The 23507-nt window shown below is 42.7% G+C and overlaps 1 protein-coding gene across 6 annotated transcripts in view; it reads right to left on the bottom strand.

Moving 5' to 3' along the window:
• Positions 1–1856: 1856 nt before the first annotated feature.
• Positions 1857–23507, bottom strand: part of CDADC1 (cytidine and dCMP deaminase domain containing 1) — a 51358-nt gene continuing 29707 nt past the window's right edge. For all 6 annotated transcript variants that reach the window (XM_002720745.5, XM_051832271.2, XM_051832272.2 and 3 more), the window contains 4 exons: positions 18721–18890; positions 16376–16565; positions 12322–12382; positions 1857–3576 (listed from right to left, as the gene is read on the bottom strand). In XM_002720745.5, coding sequence (XP_002720791.2) covers positions 3503–3576; positions 12322–12382; positions 16376–16565; positions 18721–18890 — 495 coding nt within the window. In that variant the 3' untranslated portion in view covers positions 1857–3502. The remainder of the gene's footprint in view (positions 3577–12321; positions 12383–16375; positions 16566–18720; positions 18891–23507) is intronic.

Genomic DNA, 23507 nt, shown 5'->3' with positions numbered 1-23507 from the left:
AAATATAGGCAACGTGCAAAAGTAAGACTTTAATCCAGATCTCAAAAGAGGCTAAATTCCATATGACTAACACTCCAAGTGTTAGCAACTTAATGCTGCATATTAGGTACATGGGTATTTGTTATAACTTCGTAACTTAAAAAGATAAAATAGGCACCGGCGCTGTGGAGGAAGCTCCTGGCTCCAATCAGCTCAGCTCCAGCCATTATGGCCATTTGGGGAGTGAACCAGTGGATGGAAGACCTCTCTGTCTCTACTCCTCTCTGTAACTGTCTTTCAAATAAATAAAATAAATCTTTAAAAAATATATAAAACAGACTTGAGGAAAGCTGCTCTGGAAGTGAAGGTCCTAGATGGAGGCTCAGGACTAAACAAGAGTCCAGCCTCAGTTAACGCCAGGGCTCGGAAAACTGGCACTAATGCCACCTGCTCTAGTGTGTCGCAAGCAGATTCTAAAGCAGAACTCTTCAGGCATAAAATGAGACAGACTTATGAGTGAATGGTATTTGTTTTCAAACTCAGTAAGTGGAAGAAGAAAAATATAGAACAGAACAACTAAATAAAGGAAAATCTTCAGCAATAATACTACAGAAATATGTAAATCTGGATCTACTTTGCATGAGAGATGTGGAGTAAACCAGGCAAATGCCTAACCCCCTCACTTAGGGTCACTTAGGGAGTAAGCAGAGTTGTTCTTTCCAAATTATGAACTGACTGCTATTGCTCAGTCTGAGAAATCAAAATTTCCACTTAAGCAAAAAGCAAAAAACAATGTCGTCCTTAATTTCAGAGATTGCAGAGTTAAAGCTTCTTGTGCACGAATTAGCAGATTGGAGTCAATACAGCTCCACGCAGCTTCTGCACACCAGCTCGGCGGTCCTCGTGTGCATCCCCAGCCACCTCACTTTCCCACTGCCGGGGTGACCGTGCAGCCCATCACCTCCTCTCAGAAGTGCATCTCATCCCTGCCGTTTACCTGGCAAACGCTCGGGCCCCTTCCAGAGCCACCTCTGCTTCTGGGAGGGCTCCATGGCTTCCCAGAGCACCTGCAAGTCCCCGTATACTAGCTCTTCCTCCAGTTACTCCCACAGTGGGGGTTCTCAGCTGTCGAGGTCTCCAGGTCAACCTACAGCCCCTTAGAAACCCATCTTGCTGGCCCAGGGGGTCAGATTCAACAGGTCAGGGTGCACTCCAGCACCCACATGTCTGCCAAGTACCCAAGTGATGCTGATGCATCTGGAGCGGGGAGCAAATGCCAAGAGTCTTGTGTCTTATCACTGGGTTTCAGGCTTGTGTCTTCCATCAGACGAGCACTTTGATATCATGGAGCATTTCTTACACTTCTTCTCCCCAGGCTCTAGCCAGCATCTAGCAGTCATTCATCTGATCAGCAAGTGGTCACGGAATGACTGTTATATGCCAGGTACTGTTCTAGCACCAGGATTCAGTAAAGAAACTTTTCAAGGGTAGGAGTTTGGTACAGCAGTTAGGATACTGCTTAGGACACTCACAAGCCCTAGCAGAGTGCCTGGGTTCAAGTTCCTGCTCCGCTCCTGATTCCAGCTTCCTGCTAATGCACACACTGGGAGGCAGCAGGTGATGGTTTACGTTCTCAGGTCTCTGTCATCCACGTGGGAGAATCAGGTTGGGTTCTGAGATCCTGGCTTCAGTTTGGCCAGTCCCTGGCTGTTGCTGGGGAGTGAACTAGCAGATGCAATATCTCTGTCTCCCTTTCATATAAATAAAAGTAAGTAAAATTTTAAAATTTTCTCTCTTTCACACACCCACCTACACACACACGTACGTACGTATGTACGTAAAATCTCCATGCCTTCACAGAGCTTATCTTCTGGTGCTAAATAGGAAACTCTCAATAATTGTTTATTGAAATCTGACCAGTTGTACAGGAAGAAAAAATGACATTACTATGACCATTTTGATGCTGTTATGGGAATATCAACTTCCCATTTCTTCTGATATCCCATCCCAGCATCCAATATGTAAATTCATAAACATGGCAGTAGGAATATACCAGGACTTTTAGTCTCACAAAACATGTGTCATAGATCACAATAATAAAAAAACAATCTGAGAACTTAAGCATATGTAGTTAAGCCATTCAGGGGCAAAAAGCAGTTTCAGGGTTTCTATATTGATAAACAGCTAAACTAGTGGTTTTCAAGTTAGCATTGGTTCTCTCTGAGGTGCCACCCTCCCTTCTCCCCCTCCCCACTCTGTGGCTGGTGTCCTGGGGCTGTGTGGACGTCTGTGTGTGATGACTCACTGCCCCGGGGACCCAGGCCATCTGCTCCACCAGCAGCACCATCCAGTCAGCACTTGCATGGCCCTGTGTGTGACTCCGAGAGGCAGGGAGGAGGCCCCGTTGCCTGTGTTTTGCCTTGAAAATGAAGGGGACAAAGGCAGAAGCAAACTGGCCACCTCCACCAAGCCACGCGAGCTGATTCTCACGCAATGCCCCCCCCCCCCAACCCTTGGAAGGGGCACAGCATGTCCCTTCATCGTGGGATTGATTTTCTGGAAGTTTCTCAGCAAATAAAAGTGAGAGAAATCACAAAGAGCAATGAGGAAGGTAACAAATGACCATGCTTACTTTGAAGGCGTCAGCATCCTTGAGGTTTGCAAACATTCTAAAAAGTCTTCCTTTGTAAGATCAAAGCCAGGGGAAGGTGATGGGGCGGGCACACTGATTCATGGAACTTAAAAGGCTTGTTTCAATATTCCAGACTCACACGTTTCTTCTGTGTTACCATCATAACCAAATTTGGGGCTCCCTGTTAGTGCTTTCAACAGTCGGTGAGCTCGGATGGCAGTGCTGTCTCTGATAACACTCTTTTCCTACTGCTACCTTGTGTCAGTGTGGTAACTGGACCCCAGTCCAACAAATCATTATGATTCTACACATCAAAAAATTTCAGAGAAATTAACATTTAAAAAAAATCCCTTAAAAATGGAGACCAAGTAAACCAATTTGTATGAGTCAATCCCAATTAAGTAAATTCAGATTAATAGATAGCTCTGGGCATAAATATGACCTTTAGGTTAGCTATCTAATGACTCTTAAAAGGTGACCAGATTGTCACTTATTTCCCTGGGGCAGTTTACTAAGTGTTACCCTCATAATCCAAAGGAATTATTAATTCTCAAGAGGCACATAATTCCTTGCTGAGGTGTGACCTGCGAGCCAGCCCCTTTCAAACAGGCTAATATACCGCCAAGGGAAATAGAAATCAGCTCCTATTGGTGATTACATTGGTCTCATTAAATTATTGCTACTTCTTTTAGTGTAGCACTACAATATTCTGAAAAATACACAGAAAAATTTGGAATAAAAATATTCTCATCAACATCATTCATGTCCTCATAATAAATTAACTTCCTTAGAAAAGGTCAGTTATTTACAGGATCCACCGATATTTTCTGAAGTGAATTTCCGAAGCGCAGCAGCAGACTCCTGAGGCCTCCCCGGCAGTGTGGACAGGGCTCAGTGGTTCCCGAGACACAGCTTCTTGCTCTGGTGCTGGTCCTCGATCAGATGGCTGGCTCGCAGCACGCCATCTAGCATTTGAGAAGAAGGCCGTGTGAGGAAACCTCGACACACACCCCCGTGCTTCCTGCAACCTCACAGGCTGGGAGAGCAACGCACACTCAAGTTAAAGGGACGCCACTGACTTGACCTTCAAATTCTCAACTGCTCTCTCCAGGTAACTCACTTGCAGGTAACACCGGGGTTCATTCAAATGTGAACTATAATCCATAACATAATAAATATCCATAATATTTTTTTAGGCTGGAGGAGGGCTGAAGTCCTTATTGTTAGGCTAGAGAAATCACATGACCTACTTACCCTCCAGAGAGAAGAGGGAGGCCCTGTGGGGCATGCAGAGCGTGGGGACTCTGCTGTTCACCAGCTCGCTCCTCTCTTGGAAGGGGGATGGCTTTTCTGCCTGGGCAGGCGAGGGCAAGGGGCTGGCTTCTGTTTTTAGTGACTTCATTGGCACCAGGAACTGCGCATATTTAAGGTGTACAACTTGATGAGTTTTGACACCTGTGAAACCACCACCAGGTGAAGGCAATGAACAGGCCAAACCTGCAAGTTTCCTCCTGCTCCTTCGTTTCGTGGCTCTTAAGGGACCTGTCTGCCCTCCCTGCTGCTAAAGCAGCCACTTGGGACCTGGAAAGCCTTCTCTCTCCATCTTATGTAATATTTGCAATGAACAAAAAGAGAATAATGGAATACAGATGGAAGTGCTAATAAAATAAATGCTAGAGAAACTACTGCCCACAAAGAGTTAATCTGGCTTAAATGTACACCAAGTGAGCCACACTGTTTGCATGGGGGAAGACAGAAGAGCCTACTGCCCAACCTACAACCAGAACTCTACCAGCCCGCGTGTGCCTTCCCTCGTCCCATCACCTGTCACCCACTCGGAGGCAACCACCAACTGGAATTCTGTATTTATCATTCCATTGCTTCTCTAAAATAATTGCACCTGTACCTAGGTAAACAATCCATCATTTGGTTTCTTTCTGGACTTCACATAGATACTGTGATATATTTAGTCTTCTGTAGCTTGCTTTTTTCATTAAACACTATATTTCTAAAATTCACCCCTGCTGAAGAATGTTGCTATAACTTATTATATACAATGTATATTATATGTGTATGTAGTCATCCATTGTGAGAATGCACCATAACATTTTTATCCAATGTCCAAAGACAAACATTTGTGTTATTTACAGTTTTTCCCTTTAGGAACAATGTTGCAATTAATTCTTTATCTTTCTATTTTTTTTCAAAGGTTATTTATTTATTTGAAAGACAGTGTGGGGACTGGCTGTGGCACAGCAAGTTAAGCCACTGTCTGCAATGCCAGCATCCCATATGGGTGCCGGTTCAAGACCTGATGCTCCACTTCCTATCCAGTTCCCTGCGGGATAGGAAAGCAGTGGAGGATGGCCCAAGTCCTTGGGCCCCTGCACCCACATGTAAGACCTGGGAGAAGCTCTGGGATCCTGGCTTCAGCATAGCACAGCCCTAATGGTTGCAGCCATTTGGGGAGTGAACCAGTGGATGGAAGATCTCTCTCTCTCTCCCTCCCTCCCTCCCTCCCTCCCTCCCTCTCTCCCTCCCTCTCTGTAACTCTGCCTTTCCAATAATAAACAAAATTTTTTTTTTAAAGATACTGTGACAGAGAGGGAGAGACAGAGACACAGACATGGAGAGACAGCTTTAATCTGTTGGTTACACTCTCCAAATGCCCACAACAGCGGGAGCTGGGTCAGGCCAAAGCCAAGAGTCAGGAACTCCAATCCTTGTTTCCTACATGTTTGGCAAGAACCCAAATAACTGGGCCACCTGCTGTCTCCCAGGTGCATTAGTAGGAAGCCGGATCAGAAGCAGAGGCAAGGCTTGATCTGATAAGGAGTGTGGGCATCCCAAGTGGCAGATCACCCCATTATGCCACAATGCCCACCTCTGTTTCTGTCTCATACACAACATGCCAGAGTTTCTTTAGGGCAAAGAGTTAGAAGTGGAACTGCTTGGGCATGGGGTATATGTATATTCAGCTCTACAATGATAATGTCAAATTCTTTTCCAAGGTGGCTGTAAAATTTTTAGTCCACCAGCAGTATACAAAAGTTCCTAACGATTCACATCCTCACCAACTTTCATTTTGTAAATCTAGGGTATAAATCATTATTTCAGTGTGACCTTAATTTGCATTTCTCTTACTTCTAATGAGTGTGATCCTCTTTTTAGGTATTTATTGGACATTTATATTCCTCCTTTTGAAACACCAGTAACTATTTTTTTTCCTGCAAGGGAGCAGTAGACAGGATGGCTAGAGGCTATTTTAGTAATTTAGTAATTTTTTACCCATTCTCTATTAGATTTCTTATTAATCTGTAGGACTTCTTTTAAAAGTCTATTTTACTTTATTATTTTATTTTATTTTAGAGGCAGGCAGAGGAGAGAGAGAGAGGGAGAGGGAGAGGGAGAGGGTGAGAGCGAGAGCGAGCACACTGCCATCTGCTAATTCACTTCCCAAATGCCTACAGTGGTTGAGGCTGGGTTAGCGCCAAAGCTGAGAACCAGGAAATCAATCCAAGTCTCCTATGTGGGTGGCAGGAACCCGACTACTGGTGTCATCACTGCTGCCTCCCAGGGTCTGCGCTGGCAGAAAGCTGGAGTCAGGAATCAAACCCACATACTTTGATGTGGGATGTAGGTGTCTTAACTAATAGTCCTTGTAGGGCTTCTTTGCATAATCTAAATTAAATTCATTGTCATGTCTGAAAAATACAATCTTCCAGTGGATGGCTCGGCTTTTCACTTTCTTTATAATGGCTTTTGGAGAACAGATGTCTTTAATTGGCACATATTCTAATTTCTTACTTTTCCCCTCTACAATCAACATTGTGTCCTATGTAAGTTACCCTTTTACTCCAGGTCATAAAGATCCTCTGTATTTCTTCTAAAACTTGAAAAAAAAATCTACCTTTTCCACTTGTCTTTAATTCATTTGGGATTGATTTCTGTGTATTACATGATTATGAATTCAGTATCCTTTAGTTCCTGTATTGGTAAAACCCATTTCCCAGCATGCTATATTAAATGGTCTATTCTGTTCTATGCCTGGATGGCCCCTCTGTTAAGGATGCTAAGTATCCTACCCTTAATGCGGCAGCACCCCACATTCAAAAGCTACACCACTCAAAATGCCAATGGCGTGCCCATTAGTAAACAGTGCCTTAGTTGATTCACTGAGATTTTAACAATAATTTTATTCCATTTCTCCAAAGTCTATCTGACTCTTCAAATTTCCCTACTCACCTTTTTAATGGCTTGTTTCTTGCTCATTGTTCAATAGCATCTTTTATTACTTAAATATTTTATTTGAAATATTTTTTACGTAAATATTTTCCTTGAAAACTTCAAAACATGAAGTTTCTGGGAGTCTAAATACGCTGTTTGTTTCTAACCACTCTAACTCATGGTGGCATCCTTTCTTCTGTGCCTGGGAATTTTCAATTATGATCTCCTATTTTATGACAGCCTGCAGACCCTACTGGGATTGTGTTCTTTCTGAGAGCATTTGCATTTGCTCCTGCTGGCAGTCAGCAGGTGCACCTGCCCAAGGAGTTTTCCAGCTTCCTTTGAGGACTCCCAGCTAAACGTAGGCACCTCAGGCTTAGTCCTCTGGCCTTGCAGTACACCTCACAATTACTCTCAACATCATAGCCTGTGGCCATTTATTCCCCAAGGTAACACTGGCTTTTGTGTTTGCTTACAGTTGCTATTCAGATTCTAGCAAAATGTTTCTCTTATCTCTCTCCTTTTCAAGGGGATGTGCGTGCCTGTATAGTCCCATCACTTCCTAAGTAGCCCAGTCATTGTTAAGGGCTATCTGGATTCTGACCCCATGGCATGGAAGTCAGTCATGCCACTTGCCTCCCTTCATTTTTATCCTTGCTGTGGGCACTGAGAAGGCATGAAGTAACAAGTCTCCTGGGGTTGGACAAACTGATTGGTCAGAAGGTGGTCCCTCATCTACCAATAAAGCTGGAATTTCAACTTTCATCTGTCTGATTCTTAGTTTTATTTCTCACTGAATCAAAAATTGGAAAGGAATTACATACATAGTATGAGTCCAACAGATGAATCCAAAGAAACATAAAGTATATTAATGGGTGCCTAGGGCTGGGGGAGGGGAGAACAGGCAGCAATTACGAGTATGAGGCCTCTTTCTAAGATATTGAAGAATTTTCTGAAATTAGGTTGTGGTAATGGTTGCACAATCAAAAATATATTTTTTCTTTTTTCTTTTTTTTTTTTTTTAACAGGCAGAGTGGACAGTGAGAGAGAGAGACAGAGAGAAAGGTCTTCCTTTGCCGTTGGTTCACCCTCCAATGGCCGCCACGGCTGTCGCGCTGCGGCCAGCGCACCGCGCTGATCCAATGGCAGGAGCCAGGTGCTTATCCTGGTCTCCCATGGGGTGCAGGGCCCAAGGACTTGGGCCATCCTCCACTGCACTCCTGGGCCACAGCAGAGAGCTGGCCTGGAAGAGGGGTAACCGGGACAGGATCCGATGCCCCGACCGGGACTAGAACCCGGTGTGCCAGTGCCTCTAGGCAGAGGATTAGCCTAGTGAGCCGCGGCGCCGGCTCAATCATAAATATATTAAAAACCATTTACTGGCCGGCGCCGCGGCTCACTAGGCTAATCCTCCGCCTAGCGGCGCCAGCACACCGGGTTCTAGTCCCGGTTGGGGCGCCGGATTCTGTCCTGGTTGCCCCTCTTCCAGGCCAGCTCTCTGCTGTGGCCCGGGAGTGCAGTGGAGGATGGCCCAGGTGCTTGGGCCCTGCACCCCATGGGAGACCAGGAAAAGCACCTGGCTCCTGGCTCCTGCCATCGGATCAGCGCGGTACGCCAGCCGCGGCGGCCATTGGAGGGTGAACCAACGGCAAAGGAAGACCTTTCTCTCTGTCTCTCTCTCTCACTGTCCACTCTGCCTGTCAAAAAAAAAAAAAAAAGGCCGGCGCCGTGGCTCAATAGGCTAATCCTCCACCTTGCGGCGCCGGCACACCGGGTTCTAGTCCCGGTTGGGGCGCCGGATTCTGTCCCGGTTGCCCCTCTTCCAGGCCAGCTCTCTGCTATGGCCAGGGAGTGCAGTGGAGGATGGCCCAGGTGCTTGGGCCCTGCACCCCATGGGAGACCAGGAAAAGCACCTGGATCCTGGCTCCTGCCATTGGATCAGCGCGGTGCGCCGGCTGCAGCGGCGGCCATTGGAGGGTGAACCAACGGCAAAGGAAGACCTTTCTCTCTCTCTCTCTCTCTCTCTCTCACTGTCCACTCTGCCTGTCAAAAATTAAAAAAAAAAAAAAAAAAAAAAAAAAAACAACCACCATTTACTTCTGTACTTTAAAAGGGCAAGTTTATGATACATGGATTATATCTCAATAAAGCTATTATATAATTAAAAGTAGATATTTATTGATAGAAAACATTTTTAAAACTGCTTATATAAACTTACTGTTCAGTAAACTATTACAAAGCAAACAAATGAGGTACTCCAAAACATTTATGGAAAAATGGAATCAAAGATAAGCTGGGGGCCGGCACCGCGGCTCACTAGGCTAATCCTCTGCCTTGCGGCAGCGGCACACTGGGTTCTAGTCCCGGTCAGGGTGCTGGATTCTGTCCCGGTTGCCCCTCTTCCAGGCCAGCTCTCTGCTGTGGCCAGGGAGTGCAGTGGAGGATGGCCCAAGTGCTTGGGCCCTGAACCCCATGGGAGACCAGGATAAGTACCTGGCTCCTGCCATCAGATCAGCACAGTGCTCCGGCAGCAGCGTGCCGGCTGCGGCGGCCATTGGAGGGTGAACCAATGGCAAAGGAAGACCTTTCTCTCTGTCTCTCTCACTGTCCACTCTGCCTGTCAATAAATAAATAAATAAATAAAAATAAGCTGGGGTAGGTATTTGGTCTAGTTGTCAAGATATCTGTGTGCCACATTGGAGGGCCTGGGTTCAATACGTAGCTCAAGCTCCTTATTCCAGGTTAGCACTAATGTGGAACCTGAGAGGCAGTGGTGATGGCTCAAGTAGTTGGGTTCCTGCCACCCACATGGGAAACCTGATTGAGTTCTCAGCTCCTAGCTCCCAATTTCAAAGCCTAACCCTGCCACTGTAGACATCTGGGAAGAGAACCAGTGGATGGGAATATACTGTTACTCTCTCTCTCTCCAATAAATAAGCAAAAAATATTTTTAAAAAGTTTATTTTGGTACAAAAATATTTAGAAACTCATGCATATGAGGGGTCCTCAAAAAGGTAATGAAAAATGCAATTATGAAAACCCTATGCATGGATTTAAAAAATGTTTGACCAGAATAAATTTATTTTTTTACTCTACTTTTCTATGAACATTTTTAAGCACCCTTGAATGCTTAACCATCATCTAGGTCACAAAGTAAAACATTCTTAGCCAACCAGAGACCTTCTTCTTGTTCCCTTTCAGTCTCGGGCTTTAGGCCACAGCATGTCTTCCTTTTCCTTAGTGATTTGGGTATAATCAATCCTGGACAAAGCCCTTTGGCCAGGGCTGGGCTGGGGCAAAGCCAGGAGCCAGAAAAAGAATCCAGGTCTCCCATGTGGGTGAGGGGAACCCATTTACTTAAGGCATCATTGTTGCCTCCCTGGGTCTGCACTGGCAGGAGGCTGAGTCAGGAGCCAGATGGAATCCAAGTGGGGCATTCCCATGTGAGATGCAGGCATCTTAACAATTAAGCTAAACACCCACTCCCCTACACTCTTATTAAGACCTTTTGATGAAAAGATGTTCTTAATTTGCATGTAAAGTAACTCATCTTTTTATGATTAGTCCCACTTTTTAAAGGTTTATTTACTTATTTGAAAGGCAGAGTTATATAGAGAGAAGCAGAGACAGAGACAGAGAGGTCTTCTATCCACTGATTCATTCCCCAAATGGCAGCAATGCCCAGGGTTTGGCCAGGCTGAAGGCAGGAGCCAGGAGCCTCTTCCAGGTCTCCCACGTGGGTGCAGGGGCACAAGCACTTGGGCCATCCTCCGCTGCTTTCCCAGGTACAGTACCAGGGAGCTGGAGTGGAAGTGGATTAGCTGGGACATGAACCAGCACCCCTATGGGATGTCAGCATTGCAGGTGTGGCTTAACCAGCTATGCCAGAACACCAGCCCCAATTAGTCCTTTTTATACCCCTTCTCTAATAACAGGAAATTGTTAGTTGGCCTCCTCAAACACTGTCATCAAATATACATTCTTTAATCATGTGCACATATTTTCTATCCTGGTTAACTTTTTTTAAAAAAATATTTTTCATTTGAAAGGCAGTTACAGAACGGGGAAGAGAGAGAGAGAAACAGAGAAAGAGAGAGAGAGAATCTTTCATCCATTAGTTCACTCCTCAAATGGCCACAACAGCCCGGGGTGGCCCAGTCCAATGCCAGGAGCCAGGAACATCATCTGGGTCTCTCATGTGGGTGGCAAGGGCACAGGCACTTGGGCCATCTTTTGCTGCTTTCCCAGGTACATTAGCAGGGAGCGGGATTGGAAATGGAAATGAAACTGGCTCCCATATGGAATGCCAACATCACAGGCTGTCATAACTCACAGCATCACAACACCAGCCCCTGCTGGTAAATATTTAAAAGGAGAATAGTGTTCTGGTACAGTAGGTAAGTCGCAACTTGCAATGCTGGCCTCCCATATTGAGGCACAGATTCAAATCCTGGCTGCTCCACTTCTGATCCTTCTCCCTGCTAAGGTGATTGGAAGGCAATGGATGATAGCCCAAGTGTTTGGGATCCCGCCATCTATGTGAGAAACACCAGCATTGAGTTCCTGGATCTCGGTTTTGACCTGGTCCAGACCTGGTTGTGGTGGCCATTTTGGGGACTGAATCAGTGGATGGAAGATCTTTGTCACTCTGCCTTCCACATAAATAAATTTTAAAAATTTTAAAGAAAGAACTTACACATTTTTTCTACATATTACAAACAATAAATTTACTATTTGAATAAAACAAGGTATTGAAAACAGAGAATCAAGATATTCTCATAGAAATTATTCTCAGAATTTTATTTTTATTTTTCAGTGTAATCAAATAATTGTTAATATCAAGAAAGCAGCATACTTCCATTTACCTAGAATTCAAACAATTAAGTAACATAGCTACTATTTTTAAATAATATTGTACAGCATTAACTAATGTTCAAAATTATGTACCTACGAATTTTAAGACCTGCCAAAGATTGCATAACATCCAAAATATTCATGTTAATATGCACATAATATAGCCATGAAGACTAGTAACATCCATTCTGTGACCAATCTGGGCAAGTGTGGCTGTACTCCACAAGAATGTATAGGCTTGGATCTTCCTTACTTGGTACTAGACCCACCTGTCCTAATTCTATATAGTTCTCCTTTCTTACAGCCCAAGAAACTTTTGTTTTGGAACAGAGGAGTATAACTGTTTACTGTTTCATATATATTTAATTTATAAATTCAATTTATACATGATTATTTGTATTAAATTGTAGACTCATATAGGAGTAATGGTCAACCAGGACTTTCTACAGCACCTAGTTTATGGCAGATACATAAATGTTTGTGAATAAACTGGTAAAATTCTAACCTGCAAAAAGAACACATTTTATCTATTAAAACAATTTCCATTGTCTGGTAATTAAAATTCATTATCTATCCTTTCTCCTCAGTTAACAAAGTTAATCTCGAGATAGGTCTTACAAAATACTTACTTTCTCTCCTGCCAGGCTCATTTTGTTCAAGACCATAAGCTCCTGATGGATTCAGTTGCCACTGTGAGATCAAAAATATCTTATTTATTTGAGTGGTTCAAAAGGACTTAACAAATTGCATTTTAACATCCTACTTTTAAATATCAAAACAGCTTTAAAACATACAAGAAAAAGGAGTTAGCATGTGTATATCAGCAAAGCCCTAATAATGCTGCCCTGAGAAGTCCTGGGATCAGAATCAATAAATACTCTCAGAGAAGGGACGTTAGAGACCCTGTCCATTCATTTTGCAGGTAAAGAAGTGGGAGACCAGAGATCACAGTGACTGCTCCAGGTTAAACACTAACTAGAGGTGGTGACAGAATTAGAAGCTGGGCCCACGGATGCCTGGCATTGTGGAATTTCATCACATTCTGTATCTAGGTGCTACAGAATCTTTAAATAGCTAGAGAGAGCCTAGGTATTAAAGAAGGAAAACACAACCAAGATCACTCTGCTTTTAAATACAGTTATAGAAGCTTCTATATTGTATCATTTTCTATCAGCTATCTGTATCCTCTCTGAGTTTCCTATCTCAGTCACTCAGAAAGAAAGGGAAGCCTGAAGGCTCGTAGGTATCATCAAGAAGACTAGAGCAGCAGAAAAGAAGAGTGCAAACGGCAGCTGCTAGCTCTCCGTTCTTGTGTGGGTTGACACTCCGTCAGCATCACTAATGACCTAGCCACAAGGGCCCTGCTAGGCCACTCCCTCCAGAGAGACACAATCAAGTATGAACTGCCCGGGAGCCTCTTCCACAGCATGGATCAGTTCATCAGATCGACTACTCGATATCCTGAGCCTTGCGTGGGGAAGCAACACCAGATAAGCATTTTATCGTGCATAAGAAGTCCTTAGAAAAAGCAAGACACCTGGAACTCTCTGGTCACTTAAAGAAACAGACAGCTAGAGCTAGCACAAGAGAGAGGACCTATAATGAGTGACCACGCGTACACACACACATACACACATACACACACACACACACAAAACAAGATACATATGCCCTTTAAGCGATGGAAGATGGCCCAAGTCCTTGGGCCGCTTCAGCCACATGGGAGACTCGGAAGAAGCTCCAGGCTCCTAGCTTCGGATCAGCCCAGCTCCAGCCATTGTGGCCTTTTGGGGAGTGAACCAGTGGATGGAAGACCTCTCTCTCTCTCTCTGCTTCTCTGTAACTCTGCCTTTCAAATAAATAAATCAAATCTTTTAAAAAAAAAAGTCAAATCACTAAATCTATTAATTTTGGCAAAGTAAAAACTAATGACCCTGAATTTATATTTAAGGGTATTCATAAAGATTTTCATAATTCAAAAACTTAGAAACAATCCAGGTGTCGAAATGGGAATGGTTAAGTAAATTGGGTTTATAGGTTGGAATACTGTATAATTATTGAAAATTTTTTAAGGTTTATTTATTTTGAAAGTCCAAGTGAGAGAGAGAGAAGGAGATATACACACACACACACACCTTCCAACAGCTGATTCACTCCACAGATGGCCACTACGGCCAGTGCTGGGTCAGGCCGAAGCCAGGAGCCAGGAGTTTCTTCTGGGTCTCCCACATTGGTGGCAGGGGCCCAAACATCTGGATCATTTTCCACTGCTTTCAGGGAGCAGGATCAGAAATGGAGCAGAGGCCGACACTGTGGCATAGTGAGTAAAGCCGCTGCCTGTAATGCTGGCATCCCACATGGATGTTCCACCTACTCTACTTCCAATCTAGATCTATGTTATGGCCTGGGAAAGCAGTAGAAGTCCCCTGCCACCCATGTGGGAGACCCAGAAGAAACTCCTGGCTCCTGGCTTCGGATCGGCACAGCTCCTGCTGTTGCAGCCACTGGGGGAGTGAACCAGTGGACAACCTCTCTCTCTCTCTCTCTGCCTTTCAAATAAATAAATCTCTAAAAAATGATAAAATAAAAAACAGTAAAAATTTATAACTCACACCCACACAGAAATTGTATATTATTATATTTTTAAAGGTTTAAAACATGTTTTAAAGATTTATTTATTATTTATTTGAAAGAGTTACAGAGAGGCAGAGACAGAGAGAGAGAGAGAGAGGTTTTCCATCTGCTGGAAAATCTAGATGGCCACAACAGCCAGAGCTGGGCCAATCTGAAGCCAGGAGCCAGGAGTTTCCTCTGGGTCTCCCATTGGGTGCAGGGACCCAAGGACTTGGGCCATCTTCTACTGCTTTCTCAGGCCATAGCAGAGGGCTGGACCAGAAGTAGAGCAGCCGATCTCAAACTGGTGTCCATATAGGATGATGGCACTGCAGGTGGTAGTTTTACCCACTACTCCATAGTGCCAGCCCCAAAGGTTTAAATATAAAAATAGACTACCCAGCACTTTCCCTATATATAAGTATATGCATATACATACATACACACAGTATAGATAAGTTCAGGCATTCCAGATTCAAACTGATGTACATAATGTGAATGTAAAGCTTAAATTTATGGACAGTTCTTCCAAAAGCTTTATTACTCACTACAAATTCTAAAATATAGATGTTACATCTAAACACCCAGATTAAATCATTAGACAAATCATAAAAAGCAACATATGATTCTGGACAGAATCCCTTTGCTATATAGGACACTATTGGAACCAATGAACCTTGTTTGGAATCTTTGGATTAATGTCAATAATGTATCAATGTTCACTTCCTGATTTTGGAGTGACCATTTGGCTCAGGGGTTAATACACTGGTTGGGATGCCCATATCTCATATCAGAGTCCCTGGCTCGAGTCCCAGCTACTGGACATCTGTTCCAGTTTCCTGCTAATGCACATCCTGGGAGGCAACAGGTTATGGCCCAAATATTTGGATCCTTACCACCCACATGGGAGACATGGTTGGAGTTCCTGGCTCCCAGCTTCAGTCTTGATTAATCCTGGCTGTTGTGGACGTTTGGGGAATAAACCAGAGGATGGAAGATTTCTGTCATTCTGCCTTTCAAGTAAAGTGAAAAATCTAAAAATACATTTTAAAAAAGTCCTGATTTTTATAGCTCTTTTTTTAATTCATGATAATTTTTTAAAGACTTTTATTTTATTTATTTAAAAGGCAGAATTACAGAGGGAGGGATGGAGGGAGGGAGAGGGACGGGGGAGTGGGGGAGATCTTCCTTCCACTGGTTCACTTCCCAGGTGCTGCAGGACCAGGGCTGGGCTAGGCTGAAGCCAGGAGCCAGGAGCTTCCTCCAGGTCTCCCACATGGGTGCAGGGGCCAACGGACTTGGGCCATCTTCCGCTGCCTTCCCAGGCACATTAGCATGGAGCTTGATTGGCAATGAAGCAGCTGGGTTTTGAACCAGCATCCACATGGGATGCCAGTGCTGCAGGCAACGGCTTAACCTGCTGCGCCACAGCATCGGCCTTGACTCTATTGTTAAGTGGTTATTCCTTATTTGAGGAAACACAGGTGATCCGGGAGCATGTCAACTTCTGGAAACATTTTCACTGTTTTGTTTTTGTAACTTTTCTGTATGTTTGATACTGTTTCAAGATAAAGACTTTTTAAAAACTTAGATAATAAAGAAGTATAAAGTGTTAAAGTTCTGTTTTCTGTGCATTACTTCAGTATTTTTTGAAACAAAGTATGAAATTCTATTTCCTCTCATTTTTTTTCCATAAGATGTGTGTGTGTCTGTGAGTGCATCTCCCTGCCTTTTCAGTAATCTTTATACTATTTTCACCCCATGTACCCCTCCAAACTAGAAAGGAGGATGAGGGACGAGGGGATCAGAAATTTTCTTTTATCAGCCACCAGATGGCACCAAATGGCTCAAGATGCAAGGTCAATGTGCAACTCTTTATACAGATAGAAATTCTTAAGGCAGAGACCCTTGCCTAAACATTTGCAGTGAAGTTAGTGCCTACACATAAAAAATAGACTCAATAACCTGTCGAAACTTTTTAAAATGGTGGGAGTCACTAATTTACAATACACAAGGTTCCAAACAACATAATGGTAAGTACACTTAGAAAAAAAATGTGTATCTACTTACTGTGAATTTGCTAACACCCTCAAGTTCCCCAAATCTCATATAAGAGATGTCTGCCTTCTTTTTTCCAACATCTACATCGCCGGCATATATCTGTTTTATTCCTGCACCTTTAATTAAAGGCACACACTCATCACATGGACACTTGGTCACAAAAATCATGCTTCTTTCTTCTGGTTTTATTTCTTGACATCTATAAAAATTTACAAAATATCAGGAAGGTAGGTACTGAAAGGTAAGTTTTTAAACAGAAATATTTAAACACTAAACTTTAACTATTTTAAAAACATCTGTAACACTGAAAACATAACCATCAAGTCTGAATTAGTGAATGTTTAAAATATATAAACCCATAAAATGTTACAGTACAACCTGAACATGGCAATTTTTATGAATAAAATTAATTTATTGATTCTAGGCCATTGGAAAGATGTTCAGTATCATTACAGAGTAAATGAAAAACAGGAAGAAACATATAAAAGAGGAGATAGAAAAGAATGCTTTCTAAGTAAGTACAGGTTCAGTATCTGTTATTTGAAATGCTCAGGGGGCTGGTGTTTGGCATGGTAGGTTAAGCCAATGGGCATCAATTTGAGACCCATCTGTTCCACTTCCGATCCAGCTCCCTGCTAATGCACCTGGGAAGGCAGTGGAGGATGGCCCAGATACTTAGGCCCCTGAACCCATATGGGAGACCTGGAAGAAACTCCTGGCTCCTGGCTTCAGCCTGGCCCCTGGGCAATTGTGGCCATTTGAGGAGTGAACCAGTGGATGGAAGATCACTCTCTCTCTTTCTCTTCTCCTCTCTCTCTAACTCTGCCTTTCAAATACATAAAAAGTAAATTTTGAAAAAAAGAAAGAAATGCTTGGGACCAGAAGTGTTCCACATTTTGAAGTTTTTTTAGATTTTGGAATATTTGCATAGACTTTACCTGTTGATTATCTGTAATCTATAAATCTGAAATCTGAAATTTTCCAAAATCTGAAACTTTTGTTTCAGGTTGGTGTTCAAAAAGTTATTTTTATTTTGGATTTTCAGATCAGGCATGCTCAGTACATACCTCTTTGTAAAACTGAAATCAGTAGTTAAAACTAACACCTGTCTGAAGTTCCATTTATATACTAAAGTTCAAGTTCTGTTTTGAGTTACAGTTCCCTTTCTCTTCCCCAATTTTTATTTTATTTAACACTTATTTAATTTATTTAAATTAACAATTTTATTTAATTATTTAATTTACTTAAATAATAATTTAAATAATAATTCTAACAACAGCCCTTAAATGAATTTGGTTCACAATAAAGCTCATATATTCATAAATATAAATACAGAAAGCAAAAATCTTGATGTACAAAAACATGAGAGGCTAAGCAAGGCCCTAAGGACAAACTCCAAGCAGTTTCATACTGAGTGGGGTGGAAGGTTGAGGAAGGGACAGGGGAGACAGAGAGAGACAAAAGGGAGAAAAAAGACTTTTTGAATAAATTGGAAGGCCTGAAAAATCAATGGCAACAGCCTCAGGTCCAGCAGCACAGATTAAGCTTGACCAAGGTTGTACTTCTGAAAAGATTATTACTTAGAATTTGAAAAAGAAAATAAATTACAACTAAAATAAAACTAATTTCAAAAAACCTTGCTATGTTTTAAAGTACATGTAAGGGGCCAGCGCTGCAGTGCCAGCATCCCATGTGGGCACTGGTTCGAGTCTTGGCTGCTCCACTTCCAATCCAGCTCTCTGCTATGGCCTGGGATAGCAGTAGAAGATGGTCCAAGTCCTTGGGCCCCTGCACCCGCATGGGAAGCCCAGAAGCTCCTGGCTCCTGGCTTCGGATTGGCTTAGCTCCGGCTGTTGCAGCTACTTGGGGAATGAACCAGTGGATGAAGACCTCTCTCTCTCTCTCTCTCTCTCTCTGCCTCTCCTTCTTTCTCTATGTAACTCTGACTTTCAGATAAATAAATAAATCTTAAAAAAAAATAGGGGCCAGTGCTGTGGTGCAGCAGGTTAACGTCCTGGCCTGAGGCGCCAGTATCCCATATGGGCGCTGGTTCAAAACCCGGCTGCTCCACTTCCAATCCAGCTCTCTGCTATGGCCTGGGAAAGCAGTAGAAGATGGCCCAGGTCTTTGGGTCCCTGTGCCGGTGTGGGAAACCTGGAGGAAGCTCCTGGCTCCTGGCTTCAGATTGGCGTAGCTCTGGCCATTGCACCCAATTGGGGAGTGAACCAGTGGATGGAAGACTTTCTCTCTCTCTCTCTCTCTCTCTCTCTCCTCTCTCTGTGTAACTCTTTCAAATAAATAAATAAATCTTAAAAAATAAAAATAAATAAAGTACATGTAAAAGGATTTCTTACCTAAATGTCAAGGCATTCTGTTCTGCGTGTATTATGTATCTGAATTTCCTTATTTCTCGGTCTTTCTGCTTGTCATCCATGTGTGGAAAGTCAGCATACTCAGATCCGACAGGAAAAGCATTGTAACCACATCCTACGAAGTACATAGCACCTGTTCCATCACAACTCCTCTATGAAAGTGAGCAAACCACCCAGTTAGTTTCAACATTCTGAAAAGGCATGTGGCAAGGTATTTTTAAAGCTTGCTGTCATAATTTGTATAATGAATTAAATTTTTTGTGACAAACTGAGCCATCAAGTAAACATGATTATCAGATCCTCCTACTGCAATGTGGTGTTGTCAAAGCTAAATTCCAAGAAGGCTGATGACTTCTTCAGTCTATAATCTCAAGGCAGTGCCGGGATTTAGCAGTTAATTAAATACTCTCCCTGCTTAATCCACAAATGGTTTCACTTGATTCTGATGACTACCCCTAGACTGAACATAAAGTCTTGGAGAGCAGAAACCATGTTTTACACTTCTTTTCTATCCCTTAAAGTACACGTTAGAATATTACATAAATAGCAGGTATTCAATTATGAGTTAATTTCCTATATGCTCTGCACTATGGTACTGGCTAACAAATCAGAAATGTTAAAAACACAGTCATGCACAGCATAACAGCCTTTTGATCAATAATAGAACACACACATGGGCACTGGCACTGTGGCATAGAAGGTTAAGCCTCTGCCTGCAGTGCTGGCATCCCATATAGGCACTGGCTTGATTCCAGACTGCTCCACTTCTGATCCAGCTCCCTGTAAATGTGCCTGGGAAAGCAGCAGAGGATGGCCCGAGTCCTTGGGCTCCTGCACCCACATGGAGACCCAGAAGAAGCTTGCAGCTCCTGGCTTCAGCCTGACAGCCCAGTGGCCATTCTGGGGGTGAACCAGTGGGTAGAAACTCCCTCTCTTTCCTCTCTCTGTATCTCTTTCAAACAAACAAATCTTTAAAAAAAAAAAATAGAACACATACATGATGGTGGTCCCCTAAGTTATAACACCTAGCAACATCACAGCCACCTTGCTTTGTATAAGTATATTCTATGATGTTTGTCCAATGATAAAATCACCTGAAGATACATTTCTGAGAACATATCCCTGATGTTCAATTGTACTTTGAACAGACAATCTCTGTTGCTAGGCTAAAAATGTGCTATTATGACTTACTTGGAAATGAAAAATGCACTTTTTAAACTCATTAATATTGACAGCCTCTATTATATGTATACGTTATGTTATCATAGAACCTTTTACATCAGTGGCTTTCACCCTTTTTTTTGGTTAATGGCATATTAGTTGTTAATATGAATGTTTTTATCAATTATTAGAATGCAATATTTTATCAATGGTTTGATAATAGTGTTTATAATGGTTCAGAATATGGTATAAGTCTCATTAAATTTCAATATACTGTAAGTATTCAAAAGTATTAACAAATCATTACTGTAGAATCTTTAAAAAATCAGGTTGTCATAGTAAGCCAGCAAAGGATTGAAAATAAAGTACTATCACATCAATAAGTTGTCCTTGAGCATCCAGTAGATATCAAACATCATGCTGAGTTTCAGATGCATTGTTTCATTTGATCAATCCTCAAAGCAATAAAGTACTATTATTATCCCCATTTCACAGACAAGGAAAATAAGGCCAGAGGTCATAAAGCTAGTTAGTAACATAACCAAAATTCAGGTCCAGGTTGCCTGACCTCAAATTCCTAAACTAGAAATAGCTAGAAACTTAAATCTACACAAAGTAGGTAAGAAGCAGATGTTAAGCCAAAGGCTGTGAGGCATTCACGTAAACACAAATGAGAGTTCCAGCCACAGGCCAGACCTGTGCTCAGTGCTGCCAACAGAGCTGTAACTACACAGAGACCCTGTCCCCATGAAACTCTGATGAGTGTCACAGTGGGTTGTGCAGAATGCTATGGAAATTTTTGGCACAGGAACCTATTCTAGTAGGAATTAACATTTGGGGCAGAGATAACTTGAGTCAAAGGTATTTTGGTGGCCAGCACTGTGGCGTAGTGGGTTAAGCTGCCACTTGCAGCACAGGCATCCCATACGGGTGGTGGTTAGAGTCCTGGCTGCTCCACTTCTGATCCAGCTCCCTGCTAAAAGCCTAGGAAAGTAGCAGAAAACAGCCCAAGTGCTTGGGCCCCTGCACCCACATGGGAGACCCAGAAGAAGCTCCTGGCTCCTGGATTTGGCCTGACTCAGCTCTGGCTGTTCGGCCATTTGGGGAGTGAACCAGCAGAGGGAAGCTCTCTCTCTCTCTCTCTTTTCTCCCTCCCTCTCTGTCTGTAATTCTGACTTTCAAATAACTAAATACATCTTTTTTTTAAAGGGTATTTTGAAGGTAGAATCCATAGCATTGAAGTGATTTGAAGTGATGGAAGACTTTCTCTCTCTCTCTCTCTCTCTCTCTCCTCTGTCTGTAACTCTACCTATCAAATTTAAATAAGTAATAAAATCTTAAAAAAAAAAACTGATTGCAGGATGCATTGGCTAGACTGAACCTGAGGAATTTATGAAACACGAAAACCAGTTGTCGAAAGCACTTGTCATCAAATCCATTATTTTATCCAGCTATACATCTACTGATCCCTTCATTCGTCACACTCCTAACCCATCTCCATTACTCCAAGTTCTCAAAATATCTCTTATATTAATTTCCTTGTTTCCTGTCTAACATCACTTCATTTTTTATAATGTAAATCTGACCAAACCATTTCTTCACTTACAAGATCCTTGCAGGCCAGGCGCTGTGGCGTAGAAGTTTAATCCTCCATCTCCAGCACCAGCATCCCACATGGGCACCGGTTCTAGTCCCAGCTGCTCCTCTTCTGATCCAGCTCTCTGCTATGGCCTGGGAAAGCAGTAGAAGATGGCCCAAGTCTTTGGGTCCCTGTACCCACATGGGAGACCTGGAAGAATCTCTTGGCCCCTGGCTTTGGATTGGCCCAGCTCTGGCCATTGCAGCCATTTGGGGAGTGAACCAGTAGATGAAAGACTTTTCTCTCTGTCTCTCCCTCTCACTGTCTGTAACTCTACCTCTCAAATAAATAAATAAAATCTTTTTATAACAAAAAATCCTTATACTGCACTGTCAACACAGAAGTGGCTAGACACTTGTAGTTAGTCTGAACTGAGAGGTGTCGTAAATGTAAAATACGCACAAAAGTTTGATGACAATATAAAAACAGAATGTTTTATTAATAATGTTTACATTATTACATGTTGAAATGACAATTCTTACACATTTTATGTTAAATAAAATACATCTTAAAATAATTCATTTGTTTTATTTATTTTTTAATTTATTTGAGAGAGCCAGAGAAATAAAAAGAACAAGAATAAGAGAGCTCCTATCCATTAGGTCACTCCCCAAATGCCCACAACAGCTAGAGCACAGTAGGAGCCAAAACTGGGAACAGAGATTCAATCCAGGTTCTCCTATGTGGGTGGCAAGAACTCAGTTACCTGAGCTATTACCTCTGCTTCCCAGGGTCTACACTGGCAGGAAGCTAGAGATAAGAGTTGAACCCAAATATTCCAGTATGGTATAAAGATGTCTTAATCAGCATCTTCACTGCTAGGCAAAATGCTCATCCCTCTTTTGACTTTTTGTTTAAATTAACTTATTTATCTGAAAGGCAAATTTATATAAAAGTCAAATCAGAATGGGGGGCTGGGGAGAGACAGACATATGGGGTAGTGGGAAATTTCATCCACTGGCTAGCCCTACAAATGCCTGAACTGCCAAGGCTGGGCCAGGCCAAAGCAAGGATCCAGGAACTCCATCTAGGTCTCCCACACGGGTGACAGCAATGCAAGTACTCAGGCCATCATTTGCTGCCTCCCCAGTGCGTTAGCAGGAAGCTGGATCAGAAGCAGTGTCCTGGACCACCACATAGCCTGAATTCTGTTCAAGGCCTAGATTCTGGAGACCACTGTATGGCCTGAATTCTGCTGAAGGCATGCTTGGCCAGATTGCAAAGGTGATCAGCTGAGTTACGTCAATGGCGAAGGTCACTTGCCATGATGCTGAAGCAGCGAGGAAATGCCGTGGGCTCCAGTAAACAGCAAGTGGGACATTCACCCCAGTTAATAATTAGTCCCCCTCAAGACCTCTCCACACTGTGATTGTTCTCTTAATCCCAGCTTCCAAGCAAACAAGTCCTTCCTGTAAACACCAAAACTCCCCATTGTTCCTGTCTCACTATGTTTTAACTCCCTCCATCATGAAATCCTGTTTCTACAAAGCTGCACATTTTTTACCATTAATTGATCACGTCACCATTGATAATAAATACTTGGAGTGACCAGACATCTGGGCCTCTGCTTCTACCTCTACCTTTGGCAGTAGACAGTGTCCCTGGTTTCCCCACATTAAAATCTTTAATCTGAGTTGGCTTCCTTAACGTGTGGGGCTTTGTCACTCTTTCGGGTTAACCTGACACCCTGCCGTGCCGAGGTAGAACTTGACCCCAGGCACTCCAATGAGGGATACAGGCATGCCAAGCTACATCTCAACCTGTGTGCCACAACACCTGCCCTTCTTTTTATTTTTCAAATGTGGCTCCTAGAAAATCTAAAATTATGTATGAGGGCATTTCAAAAAGTTTGTGCAAAAATGGAATTAAGAGATGAGTTCACTTTGGTGCAAAAAATTTTTGAAATCTATATATAGTTTATTTTCATTAATATGTATTTTCCATGAACGTTTTTGAAGACCTTTCATAT

This window comes from Oryctolagus cuniculus, chromosome 9, assembly GCF_964237555.1.
Source record: "Oryctolagus cuniculus chromosome 9, mOryCun1.1, whole genome shotgun sequence".
In the NCBI taxonomy this organism is placed as follows: Eukaryota; Metazoa; Chordata; class Mammalia; order Lagomorpha; family Leporidae; genus Oryctolagus; species Oryctolagus cuniculus.
Note: the sequence above shows the minus strand (reverse complement) of the source record. Positions and strands in the feature narration are given on the sequence as shown.